Source organism: Dama dama, chromosome 11 (assembly GCF_033118175.1).
Source record: "Dama dama isolate Ldn47 chromosome 11, ASM3311817v1, whole genome shotgun sequence".
NCBI classification, from domain to species: Eukaryota; Metazoa; Chordata; class Mammalia; order Artiodactyla; family Cervidae; genus Dama; species Dama dama.
The window spans coordinates 37,018,858-37,033,047 of NC_083691.1; the positions used below are offsets into that span (position 1 = coordinate 37,018,858).

The 14,190-nt window shown below is 34.9% G+C and overlaps 1 protein-coding gene across 8 annotated transcripts in view; it reads left to right on the forward strand.

The window, feature by feature from the left end:
• Positions 1-14,142, forward strand: part of TIA1 (TIA1 cytotoxic granule associated RNA binding protein) — a 31,043-nt gene extending 16,901 nt beyond the window's left edge. For 3 of the 8 annotated variants that reach the window (XM_061155118.1, XM_061155116.1, XM_061155120.1), the window contains 7 exons: positions 1,893-1,968; positions 8,362-8,470; positions 8,853-8,948; positions 9,046-9,130; positions 9,469-9,592; positions 10,454-10,599; positions 11,531-14,142. In XM_061155118.1, coding sequence (XP_061011101.1) covers positions 1,893-1,968; positions 8,362-8,470; positions 8,853-8,948; positions 9,046-9,130; positions 9,469-9,592; positions 10,454-10,599; positions 11,531-11,657 — 763 coding nt within the window. In that variant the 3' untranslated portion in view covers positions 11,658-14,142. Of the gene's footprint in view, positions 1-942; positions 1,047-1,118; positions 1,185-1,892; positions 1,969-8,361; positions 8,604-8,852; positions 8,949-9,045; positions 9,131-9,468; positions 9,593-10,453; positions 10,600-11,530 lie in introns of those variants that run through there. The other 5 variants (XM_061155119.1, XM_061155117.1, XM_061155121.1 and 2 more) reach the window with 4 other exon arrangements.
• The last annotated feature ends 48 nt before the right edge of the window (positions 14,143-14,190 follow it).

A 14,190-nucleotide genomic window follows, 5' to 3' on the forward strand; every position in this document is an offset into this window, starting at 1 on the left:
CTTTGCTACTTCTTCCTTAGAGAATTCTTTCAGATAATATATGAATCAAGGCTAACATTTCCTGAAACTTAACTTTAAGATGAAAAGGCTTTTCTAACATTTTAACATATTAAATGCTATATTATTAAATGTTTAGATTTTGATTGAAGTAGCTTTTCTGAAAGCGTGGATATTTAGTTTGGGGTTAAGATAAAGATTGTTTAACAATTGGTGAGTGTAAGTTAAATGACATCCAAATTTTAGTAATTCCATTACTTTTTAATCAAGAATCAATAATTTCTTTTTGTTAAATATGTTGGTATCATAATTGCAGTCTGTAGATTTTCTTAGAGTCTAATATGATTATTGATGTATATATGATTTTTTTCTTGATAAGACCTTTAAGTTTTATAATTTTCGGTTGAGATAATGTCTAAGCTTTAGGTTGTCCTAAGAGTTAGTGTTTCTAAATTTGAAGGAACCATTTTCAGTTGGTAGCATCACTTCTTGATTTTTTTTTTTAATTAAAGGAGATACGTTGATAAATACATATATTGAGAGATTCTCATGATAGTCAGGTATTGTCTGTAGATTCTACAACAGTGCTTGATTTATAAAAGTTGTGTAGTAAATGTTGGCCTATTAAAATATTTGGTATAAAAATTACAGCCCTTTCTTTCCCTAATTTATACAGCTTAAATTTTTCCTGTTCCTTGAGTTTAGGGTAGTCTAACAGATTTTGCTGTAGAAGAATTCAGCTACAAATTAAATGCATGTGTACCATAAATATTTTTACATATTGAGAAGTGACTTGCATTAGTTTTCCTCTTTCACCATCACCTCTTGTCATTTTGACCCTAAGCACTTAATAAATCACTCCTAAATTTATCAAAATATGCTTATGTATACTTTAATATAAAATTATATTGCATGGCTTTCTGACTTGGGTTTTTGTTGTGAAAGTGCCTGTTTTGTTCATGTGTCCTGAGAGAACAAGCATTGTGACATACCTGGCTAACTTAAAAGCAGATTGCCTGCGAAGCACAATTTGAGTCCAATTTTTTGAGGTATGGAGTTTTAGCTATCATGGCTGGGTTTTTCACTCAATCTCAAATAATAGGGCTCTGGTTATTTTGCAGAGTATCTCTGAAGAATGGACAGAATTGCCCTGGCTAACTACAAGCTACGGTTCACAGTGGATAAATGTTGGCGTGCTTTTTTACTTTCTGACTTTTTAAAATTTTGCTTTTATATCTTGTAGTTTCCAATCAATCTTATATGATTGCTATTTTAGAATTTAGTATAAAATCTTTTCTTATATAGAATAAGACTAAAGTGTGTGTCTAGTATTTTTCTTCAATAGTTTAACATTTCTGAAAATGTCAAGTTTCAAAATTTACCCATAGTTCAGAAGGGGGGTGTGAACTGATCTGAGAAAATGAAAAAAATTAATTGATTTAGGGAATATACAACTTTTTCATTCTTTTAGTTTCCAGTTTTCTATTTTAATTTTTTAATGATTAGGTAGTATATAGTGTAAAATAGCAAATTATAAATTGCATGGTTAAAGAAAGCCATTCATTTAGTGTGCCAGTGAACCCTATAAGTTAAGTAATTCATGTGAATAGCTGCTTTTACCATGCTTAATATTTAAAAATGTAAAAACTTTTTGAAGTGGGAGGCAGTTTCTGTAAAATGTATACATATATATTTTAAAAGTTTTTGATTTGCATGTTTATAAAATTAAGCCTCATTTGCTAATACATGATAAGTTTTGTAGAATAAAAGGTAAATTTGTATTAAAGGTTCATGTTAATGAAGATGAAACATGAAAATGAGTTGTGTATGAAATTCTCACTTGATATCCAGAGGAGAGTTTGCAAACCTAAACTTCTGATTGTTTCTGATTTCAGAGATGCCCGAGTGGTAAAAGACATGGCGACAGGAAAGTCTAAGGGATATGGCTTTGTCTCCTTTTTCAACAAATGGGTGAGCTTAATAAAAAGTGCATGTGCAGTATAAGAAGAAAGAACAAAAACGTTCATTTCATTTCAATTTTTAGTCATTTCTGTCATCTACCATTTGTTCATATCACTGATAATTAGTACTCTTACTGGAGGATACCTTCTTTCTCCTGTTTGGTTATTTAGTCAACATTTATTTAGCACCTTGGGCTTACCTGGTGGTTCAGATGGTAAAGAATCCCCCTGCAGTGCAGGAGACTGGGGTTCGATCCTTGGGTCAGGAAGATTCCCTGGAGAAGGGAATGGCCACTCACTCAAGTATTCTTGGCTGGAGAATCCCATGAACAAAGGGGTCTGGCAGGCCACAGTCCATGGGCTCATAAAGAGTTGGACACAACTGAGCAACTAAGCACATGTATTTAGCACCTGATGCATGCAAAGTACTGACAAAATGTTTTCAGAATATAAAAAGTAGAGGTGTTGGACTTCCCTGGTGGTCCAGTGGCTAAGACTCTGTGCTCCCAATGCAGGGGTCTCGGGGTTCAAGCCCTGGTCAGGGAACTAGATTCCACATGCCACAACCAAAGAGTTCACGTGCCACAACTAAAGATTCTGCATGCCACAACTAAGACCCAGCATAGCCAAATAAATAAATACAGAAATAGTTCTTTAAAAAAAAAAAACAGTAGAGGTGTTTAAATCATCATCCAAAAGATAGGACCGATATTGAGTATCTCATTTATATATTTGATTTGTTTTCTCCCTGTTTTATATTCCCATGTTAATTTAAAAGTAACTAATAGAATGTTCCAGTGGGTGGAAATTTTTCTAAAAATAGTATATTAATGTATTTGAAAATGTCTCATCATTTTCTTCATTCAGTAAACACTATTGAACATGAATTTGCATAGGCTTGAAGTTTCTGAGTTTTTCAGAGAAAAGGAAGGATTGCATAGTTTGTCAAATGAGAGGTGAAAGGAGGTTATAGAGAAGGAAAGGCTTATATTTATGACAGCTGGATAAAATCTTTGGTATGTTCTCCATACAATGTAATACTGTGCTGTTTACAAAAGGAAAACTAATAAGGAACTGTGTAAGTACTGGTTATGGAAACATTTCCATGGGATATTGTCAGGTGAAAAAAGTTTTTTGTGCAAAAAAGAAGAGAGCATATTATATGTATGTGTGTGTGGCAGGGGGCAGGGTGGGGGTGATTTCTTTTCCCCCTGCATTCCCCCTGCAGAGATTAGCAAGACACTTGTAAGGTTTCCTGTTTGTGGGCTAGGTAATGAGAGGCACATGGGCAGGAGGGCAAGAAACTTCTAGCTATTACTATGTGAAGTTTGAACCTTGTAAATATGTTACTAATTCAAGTAAATAGTTTTTTTAGTGTGATAACTCAAGGTTCCAAACAATTAAATGCAGAGATATCACACTTCTAAAAATACAGAGGTGGATGGTAGGAGACTTTATATGCATTAATACTGGATTATACACTCAGGTTTCATTAACCTTTAATTTTATTGTATTGCCTCTATGTTACAATTGTTTGCCAGTGATAAGTGCAAAAATATGGTATTTTTTGTGCAAGAGTGCCTTAGAATGAGCCATTAAAATTTTTGATACTATGAAATGTATTTTAGAAAGGATTTTCTTTGGTAAAGGGAGTATTTGAAATAGGTATCATTTGAAGTTATCATTGATAACTTCGGGTGAAATTTATTTATTTTTATTAGTTGGAGGCTAATTACTTTACAGTATTGTAGTGGTTTTTGCCATACACTGACATGAATCAGCCATGGATTTACATGTGTTCCCCATCCTGAACCACCCTCCCACCTCCCTCCCCATCCCATCCCTCTGGGTCATCCCAGTGCACCAGCCCCAAGCACTTGTCTCATGCATCCAACCTGGACTGGCGATCTGTTTCACACTTGATAATATACATGTTTCGATGTATATTTCAGATCATTCCACCCTCACCTTCTCCCATAGAGTCCAAAAGTCTGTTCTATACATCTGTGTCTCTTTTTCTGTCTTGCATATAGGGTTATTGTTACCATCTTTCTAAATTCCATATATATGCGTTAGTATACTGTATTGGTCTTTATCTTTCTGGCTTACTTCACTCTGTATAATGGGCTCCAGTTTTATCCATCTCATTAGAACTGATTCAAATGTATTCTTTTTAATGGCTGAGTAATATTCCATTGTGTATATGTACCACAGCTTTCTTATCCATTTGTCTGCTGATGGGCACCTAGGTTGCTTCCATGTCCTGGCTATTATAAACAGTGCTGCGATGAACATTGGGGTACACATGTCTCTTTCAGTTCTGGTTTCCTCAGTGTGTATGCCCAGGAGTGGGATTGCTGGGTCATATGGCAGTTCTATTTCCAGTTTTTTAAGGAATCTCCACACTGTTCTCCATAGTGGCTGTACTAGTTTGCATTCCCACCAACAGTGTAAGAGGGTTCCCTTTTCTCCACATCGGGTGAAATTTATAAGCATCATTTATTGTACCAGTTCCTTCCAAGTTTTTAAAAACGTCTGTTTGCAGTTATGCCAACTAGTGTCAGATTGTCTTATATTTTCTAGTTCCTGTGTCTGCTTATATTGAAACTAATGTCTGGTTATTCCTCCCTATCCAGATATTCGCTGTAACAGCCAGCTTGCAGCCATTTTACTTTTCCAAAATTTACTTTTCAAATAAAAAATCAGTCCTAAAAATGTTAACATGGCTTTTTTTTTTTTTTTTTTTTAATTAATGTCTGTGCCAGGTCTTTATTGGTACAAGAGGGCTTTCTCTAGTTGTGGACAGTGGGGGGCACAACTCCTTGTTGTGGGCCCTCGAGCATGCAGATTTCAGTAGTTGTGGCACATGGGCTTAGTTGCTCCTCAACATATGAGATCTTCCTGGACCAGGGATCGAACCCATGTCCTCTACATTGGCAGGCGGATTCTTACCCACTGCGCCACCTGGGAAGTCCTTAACATGGCTTTTAAGTTAAGGCAAAAGAAGGCAGAATACACTGTAATTGTGTGTCAGCAGTTCACACAGTGGCATCGTATCTTTTGATCAGATTCTTTTATAACTATCATCTTCCTCTCATGAAGTGAAAGTGTCTTCTAAGAAGCAGGTATTAATCTAAGAGGTCAGGAAAAATCCGTATATTAGAAAAATTGCAAATGGTAAAGCATATTGAGAGGTGAAGATGTAAAAGCTCTGTCATGTATGATCCCATCTACTAGGTGTAAAAGGAGATGAAAAAATAAAAACTATGAGACTGTAACTAGTTCTTAAAGCTTTACTGTTAATCACAGCATAATATTTAGGGAAGATAGAAGAATACCTCATGCAATGAACTGATAGCCACATTTACCTTAAAGGACTGATAAACAGGTTGTCAATGTTTTGTGATACCTGGTGATACAGGTTGAGAGCTTTGGGTGGAGTAAAAACTCACTTTTTTGCATTATGGAATATGGAATTATTATGGAATATGGAATTATTATGGAATATGGAATTATTATGGAATTATGGAATGTATTCTGCTGCTATATGTCACTATTTAATGTATAGTTAGTATAAAAGTCAGATATAGCAGAGGATGTCTGTGTGTGACCTCTGTAGTTACCAGACATGGATTATAATCCTGACAGTCATCACACAATATAACTTTGAATAAGTGATACAATTTGATCTTCCCACATTTATATTTTAGTTTCTGTAACTTTGTGCTATGTGACTGGCAGGCACTCTCTGGTGTTGTGAAGTGCCACAGAACTGACTGCAATTGCACCTGGCTCCCTTGCCTCTCCTGTGTTGTGTGTCCTAGGCAAACTCCAGGGCTGGTTGAGCATACCTCCCTGCTTACTCTGAAGTAACTGAGTGTTGCTAGAGAGAAATTGAGTCAGCTGGTTTCCTTCTAATTTAGTGGTTACACATAGATAAATACATGGTACTGTCTTTGTAAACCTGTGTTTCTCTAGTAAAACTGATTCCCTGTTCTTTGAAAAACTATTTCATGCTCCCTCATTTCTCCTCAAATATTCCTCATTCTTTTTCATCATCACCCTGAGCTTCAAATGAGAAAGTAAAAGCTATCATACAGAAATTCCCTCAGCTTTCTACCACCAAACCTACATTAAATGCTCTCACCTTCTCCCTCTTCCTCCTGTTACAGTGGAGGAAGTCTTTCCTGTCGTTGTATATGAGCATATAATTATATTTGTTTTCTAGGGCTGCTGTATCAAAGTAGCTGAATGACTTAGAACAATAAAAAGATTCTTCTAGAGGATAGAAGTCCAGAATCAGGTTGTTGTCATGGCCATGCTCCATCTGAAGATGCTGGAAGTATCCTTCCTTCTCTCTTTAGTTTCTGGTGGTAACTGGCAATCCTTGGATCCTTGACTTGTAGCTGCATCACTCCAGTCTCTACCTTTGTCTTCACATGACCCTCTTTCCTCTATGTGTGTCCTTGTTAACTTCTTATCTTCTTATAACAACCCTTCTTTAAAAGGGCCCACCCTAACTTGTATGACCAAATCTTAACTAATATACCTGCAAAGACCCTATTTCAAATGCAAATGAGGTCACTTTCACAATTATGAGACTGGATAGATAGGACTTCATATAAATTTAAGTGACACAGTTCAACCAACAACAGAGAGTTATTAAACATCTTAGGAGTTCAGACTGGTTAGTGTGGAAAGCAATATTTGTTTCTTTTTTAAGAATCATTTCCTTTTTATGTGTCTCAAGAACAGCTTTTAGCCTTAAATTTACCTGTTCTTTTGTGCTAGGTTAAGCCCACATAAGCTTAAAAAAACCACAAAAAGCCACAAAGCTATGGTTTACACAGGCTAACCTAAGCTGAACCCCACGTCCTTTTCAGTTTATTCTTAAGTTGGCTTTATTCTTACTCTATACCAAGGCTACTCTTTTCAAGTTCACTTATTGATTTCTGCTTGCTTGGCTCTCTGACAGTACATTGTTGTGGGTTTCTTCCTTCATCAGTAGCTATTCCTTCTTAGTCACCTTAGCTCGCAATTTCTCCGTTATCCAGTTTTCACATTTTGCTGTTTTTCAGGGCTCTATCCCAGGACACTCTTTTCTCTCCAGTCTTTCTTCGTGGCTCTGAATCTTATATCTGCAGCTCCACTTACTTCACACTTAACCAACAAACTGTCTTCATTTAGATGTCTTACACATATCTGAAACTTAATGTGTCTTAAATAATTGTTTCTTCCTCAAACTTCTTCCTCCAGGCTTCTCATTTCCGTAAATACAAGCACTGTCCTCCCTACTGCCCAAGCAGGAACCTAGGAGTTGGCTTTGATTCCTGCCCTTTTAGTTACTGTGCACACTGCCCCCCCACCACCCCCATCTGTTGACTCTTCCTTTAGATTACATCACTGCTACTATATTAGTCCTGGTCACCAACATTCTTTTTTAATCTGAATATTACATTAGTCTTAGAAAGTGTCTTTTTACTGTCTTATCTCCCCAAACTGTTCTCCTTAAAACATAAGGATGGCCTTCTTAAGACATAAATTGGATCATGATAATCTCTTACTTAAAATAATCAGTTTTTTCTTCTCATACTTTTCCTTTTGGCACACTAGATTCCAATGAAACTAGTTGTGTTTCACATGCTTCTTCTAGATGTGTACCAAACTCTTGCCTGCCTTAACACACTTTGCAGTGGTTTTCCCTCTACCAGGAACACTCTGCTTTTTTTATTTTTCTAGCTCCTTTTCATCTCGTTTCAGCTTAAAAGTCATTTCTAAGAGACCTTCCCTAATCGTGCCGCCCTAAGGTAGATTCCCATCCCTGTATCTCAGCATGGCATATTCTTGCTCTCAGCCTTTTGTTTCTGTCATGGCACTTAACCATAACTAATAATTACTTTATTTGTCCCCTCCAAAAAATGGAAGCTCCATGGCAGCAGAGACCGTGTCTGCCTCTTTGACTGTATTGCCAGCACTTGACGTTAACTGCTGTCTAGAACATGATGACTGCTCAGTATTTACTTGTAAGATGAATGAGTAACCAAACACTATTGTTGAAAGCTTGTTAGATTGTATAAAGTGAGATTTTCATCCATAATAGTCTGGGTTGTTATGTGAACTTGACAATGGCTACCTCACAAGGGCTTTTGGGCTCAAGTCTTTCAGGTGATTAAAATTCCCAAAAGCCCTTATGAGGTAAAAGAAAGACAGTTTAAAAGCACCATTGTAAAATAAATGAAAGCACTATTGTATTTTAGGAAAGCTGTCATATATTGTGTATATCATAAAGTATTCCATTAAGAAAACATTTGTGGAAAGCAACCATGAGTTTTCTCTTTTGCACAAAGTTGTTTAACATCAACTAATAGTAGCTTCTTGTCATTTCTAATGTTGTGTGGAACAGGATGCTGAAAACGCCATTCAACAGATGGGTGGCCAGTGGCTTGGTGGAAGACAAATCAGAACTAACTGGGCAACCCGAAAGCCTCCAGCTCCAAAGAGTACATATGAGTGTAGGTGTATTGGAGAAGAAAAGGAAATGTGGAATTTTGGAGGAAAAAACACTAGATTTTAAATGTTAGAGCTGTTCCCGGAGACTTATTGCAGAAATAGATGAGAAGCAAATCAAGACTACTGTTCAAAAATGTACTTAGTTTTCATTTTTGTAATTATAAATAATAAGTAATATCTCTAATGTCAAGTCTCCTATTAATTAGAGAATACTGAGTAATATTTAGATATTCTTCGGGGAGGTTTAATCCTTAATCAAATTGTAATATGTATTAAATAAGCATTTTGATCAAGATAAATATTACCATTACAGTAGTGTAGTTAATATTGCTTTCCTCTTTCTGAACATTTTATGAACTAAAACTATTAAACTTTTCTCCCCAGCAAACACCAAACAGCTATCATATGATGAGGTCGTAAATCAGTCTAGTCCAAGCAACTGTACTGTGTACTGTGGAGGCGTCACTTCTGGGCTAACAGGTATGGGGACTTCACCTATGTGGCATCTTAAGATTAATTTTAAAGTACTTTATTTGTAGGATTTTAGTGAGATTCGGTTTTGGTTTTTGTCTAACAGAACAACTAATGCGTCAGACTTTTTCACCATTTGGACAAATAATGGAAATTCGAGTCTTTCCAGATAAAGGATATTCTTTTGTTCGGTAGGTGTGGTTTTTAAAAAACACTTTTACCTCCAGATCATTTTTGAACTTTTAGTTCAAAAAAAGTTTAGTGGTTTTCTTTAAAATTTACTTTGGTTATAAAGAAATAGAAATTTCTCTAGCTTTTATTAAACTCACCACAATAATTCCTTCCTTCCAATACAAAGGCAAATCATTTTCTATTAAGAGAAATTTCTCGAAAAAATGAAAATATAGGCCATTTTATTCTCTTATATTAACTTCCTGTTATACCTCAGGCCCAGTTTGATTTTTTCAAATATGTCTTTTTAAGTACCTTAAATAGTTTATATTGTAATTCTTAATACTATTTTCAATAGGTTCAATTCCCATGAAAGTGCAGCACATGCAATTGTTTCTGTTAATGGAACTACCATTGAAGGCCATGTTGTGAAATGCTATTGGGGCAAAGAAACTCTCGATATGATAAATCCTGTGCAACAGGTGAGAGGGTTCTTGACTTTGCAAAGTAATGGCTGGGTAATAGGTATTTTTAAATGAAATTGTTAATAATCCTTGTTAATGTTTCTAGCTACAATGATGGCATATAGGGGCTCTTCCTACATGTATAATATTATAGTTCCAGAGTGATGGTTCATGGATGCAGTGGTGACATGATGAATGTGACTGCCTCAACTAATTCATGCTCACACCACAGTGAATTTTAAAATGTTCTAACAAACCTAACAGGGTATTAAATTTTTTTCTAATTCTTGGTAGACTTACATACTATTTGGAGAACTCACAAGCATGTTTGAATTCAGTTGAAACAAAAGCTATAAAGATATTTAGGACCTTGGCGTTTTCTTGCAGATTTTGCCACCTTTGTTTTTCCAGGCAGCTCTAGTAGTTCAAACTTGATCCCACAAACATTTCTATGAGGAAATAGTAAATGAAACATCAAGATAGGATTGAGAAAATCCTAAACTATATAACTTTATTAAGTAAACTGAATATAAGATTAGTCTTCATATCTTCCTTATCTAAAGGAAACAGTCATATGGATAATTTACAAAACACTTAAATGTTATCCTGAAAAAAAAAATGTTATCCTGAGTTGAATATTTATTTCCAGGGCATTACCTGCTGGCTCAAAGAATATGGCATTTAGAGCATCATTGTAGAGTTGAATCAGTATGACCTCACTGTTTTTTAGCAGTGACAACTTATTCTTCCTTATCCTTTAGTTTTCATTGTAATGATGACCCTATGTGTTATGGCTGTTTATTTGTGGTATATAAGGACTGTATATGCACCTATAATTTCAAATAATACTAAATTATCTGTTATAACTTTACTTAACAGCAGAATCAAATTGGATATCCACAAGCTTATGGCCAGTGGGGCCAGTGGTATGGGAATGCACAACAAATTGGCCAGTATATGCCTAATGGTTGGCAAGTACCTGCATATGGAATGTATGGCCAGCCATGGAACCAGCAAGGATTTAAGTAAGCACACTTGTTCTTTTCCTTTATTATGAACCTTTGAAAATGTCAAGAACTTAGGAAGAGATTTTAAGTAATTAGCAGGTAATGTGGCCTTCTATCTAAAGCATAGCCTTTGAAGGACTTAGAGAGTTTTTTACTTTATGGTTTTAAGTGTATATCTTTAAAAAATTGCCTGCAAATGTGTTGCTTTGATTTATAACCAGCATTATAAGGACTTTGGTAATGCTTGAATGACTCAACAAATATTTAAGTAAAAAATAGGAACTTAATAGTTGTTAAAGTTTTTATGTGACTAATGGTCACTAGCCTTTCTTGGATACAGTTATTTTGATCCTAGTTGCTTTATTCATTAGACTTTTTTCCTGTGCAGAAGGGTTTATTTATACATTGTTATACAAAAGTTTCTTTATATATCCTGAATTGTGCAATTTTACTTAAATTTCTGAAAAACACTTTGCAGTTTTTATTTAAAATGAATCTTGTTATGTTGAAATATTTATAAGCTTACAATACTAATAAATATTTTAATTTCTTCTTTGAGTATTATAAATGCAAGTCCGTATTATACCAGCTAATCAAGATTCTTTCAGACAGTGACTTGTTCAACGTATGTCAAACCCCAGGAGAACAGTTCTGAGATGAAAGATGAGTTTTTCTGAGTTCAAAGGGAAAAAATGTTTATAGATAAAGGATGTTTTCTTAGCTGTAGTTAAACTAACAGAATTAAACTGCATAAATTAAAGCTACATGGATGCTTATTTTTAAAAGAAAAAACCTTTTGCCTTTGCTTTCTCTGACATAACAATTATTCTTATATTTGGGCTTAAGAAAAAGGATATTTCCCACATATGTGTAATTTTTTCTTGGCATTACATTTTATTTTAATCAGTGGATTTCCCTTCCCCTCTGCTTCTTTCACATTCTCCACCAGTCAGACACAGTCTTCTCCACCATGGATGGGACCAAATTATGGAGTGCAGCCACCTCCAGGACAGAATGGCAGCATGATGCCTAATCAGCCTGCAGGGTATCGAGTGGCAGGGTATGAAACCCAGTGAAAAAGGACTCCAGAATCTAAAGTCAGGGGCTTAAGGCTACAGGGAGTAGTAAAGCCGTTGTTTACTTACAGATTTATCAAATCAGTCAGAGCAAATGTCAGATACAGTGTATTTATTTAAAAGATTCATTTTTCAATCATGAAATTACTTATCATCCACATTGTTTTAAAAAGAAACAAGATGCTGGATGTCTGCCAATTTTTGCCTTCATTACCTTTTTTGATAAAGATTCTCAGATCCTTGTTTCAAATACAAATGCAGGGATTGCTGCCACTTTTTTAAAATTGAGGCAGAAAATTGCACAATGTTGAACTTTTTTCCACTGAAGTAGTATGCAGTTCTAGTTTGCATTCCTGATATGATTTAAAACATGTAATATAAAGATGTAAAAAAAAAGAAAAACCAAAACTGTGCAGAGTCTAGAAGTTCTTTGTAATCTTCAGCTAATGCACAATTCTGTTTTAGGTTTTTTTGAAATAGACATTGTTTGAGCTGTCCCATCACCACTATTTCCCTCTGCCGTTTTTAAATATAAATTATTAGTTTACATCATTTTTGTATCTACATTTTTTCACAAATTTGTCTTGCCTTATTAAAGTTCTGTAAAATACACTTAAATGGGAAAAAAAATGATGTTCATTTAGATTGAAAACTTTTCTCAGATGGATTGATAATTGTATTCATCTTGTGTTTTATATGAGAAGGTGCCTCAAGAATTCCCTGTTTAATCTGTTTAAAAGGGTTTTTATCTTCTGTGATAAACTTTGCTGTGTACCAGGAATTATAAAAACAAAAACTTGTTACTAAAGAAAATCTCTGAAATGTGATAAGTTCTTATGAACCCATGTTAATTTCATATGTCAACTTCTATATTTACATGTATTATTTCATTATGTAAAATGTTTTAGCAATTTAATATTTTGCACAGTTACCAAACTTTGTATGTCATTTCCTCCTTAAAGGCATCATGCAGAGTCGACCGGAGATTTATAAAGTTTTGTTTGCATGTGAATATCAAATACACACTTTGGTAGTCTTTGAATACAAAGTCATCAGCTCTTGTTTTTCAAGAATTTTGAAACACAAAGTTGTATGTAAAAAAAATATTAATTTGCCATATTCTAGTTATATTTACTCAAAAAGAGTAAATCAACTTGATTTGAATATGTACAAACGATAGCTGTGAAACTGTAGAATGTCCTTATGTCAGGCACGGGGGTTCCTTGTGAACTCCAGAAGTAGCCTGAATGACCAGCCAGACAAAGCATTTTTTAAATGTTCAGAGGCCAAAAGATCAACAACAACAACAAAAAAAAACCCTTGAAATCCTACCTCCTTAAACAGCCTTCAAAGAGGAGAATCCTCAGTGCAATCATTACTTTGATTCTTTTGGTACCTGTTTTCCTGGAGTTCCTAGTTTTATTATTTTGGGTTGGCTCCAAGCATTAAGAAGTTTAATTTTTGATGGCATTGTTCTAGTTTTGAAATTTTAGTACATTTCAGAGTCTCTTTGAACAATAGTGGGAGATTTTGTTTGTTTTGTTTTGTTTTCTGTAAAAGTCACAAACTCTCCTGTTTGACTCACAAAGGGAAAGGATCCCCAGTATACCTATTTGGATGCTTGGTTGTTCTTTTTAAGACCAGAGAGCTCCCGGTGTTTTGTTTAGGAACAGAAAAGGCCCGTCGAATCTTAAGAGATTCCTGGCCTGTATTCTCCAGGTAGCAGCAAAGGAGCCTAAACTGGTCTCTAAGCCAATACTCCAGTAAACCAGAGCCCAGGAAAGACAGCTCTTAAATGTGTGTAATTCTCTGGGGCTCAATTCTATGCAGTTATAAACACTTAGGAATTTTATTTCCTTGTTAACTTCTACAGATCAGGGCATGCAACCAAAAGCAGCTTAAATGAAATACTCAAAAAATGAAATGATAGGATGCTGTTTTTAGATTCTTCTGGTTTATGTTCCTGTTTTAGGACCCTCGTCGTTTTTCTCTTATTCAAAAAAGTTTTATGTCCTATACATCTGTGGACTGCAGGGTAAATTATTTGGGCATAAATAAGCAAAAGTGTAGTTTTCCTTTCATTTTGACTGTCTCAAGTAATAATACTTTTTATTAGCCAATATTTTTTTATTGCACAATTCTAAAATGTACAGACTACTTTTTGAGAAGAAAGTAGTATTACTCAAAGGGTTACTACTGAACAAATTTGCAATTCAGGAACATTGCTAACTTTGCTATAAATCTTATTCTCAGTGTTAAATCACTTTAAAAATTTACAGTCTAAAAATCATACTGGTATTAGTATCCGGTAAGGAAATTACAGTTTTAAAATGAATTCATTCTCTGCAATATGCATTCAGATTTTACTTTAAAATACATCTGGTACTGTAAAGAACCTGAAGTGGTTCACACTTAAGGGGTTCATTAATCCAGTATTCTTTGCCCTGACTGTTTGGATATTAAAGTTCCTTTATGTTTTCTATAACCTTTGGGATCTGCTTGCAGTGATTATTGTGTGTGAGATTTTTTTTTT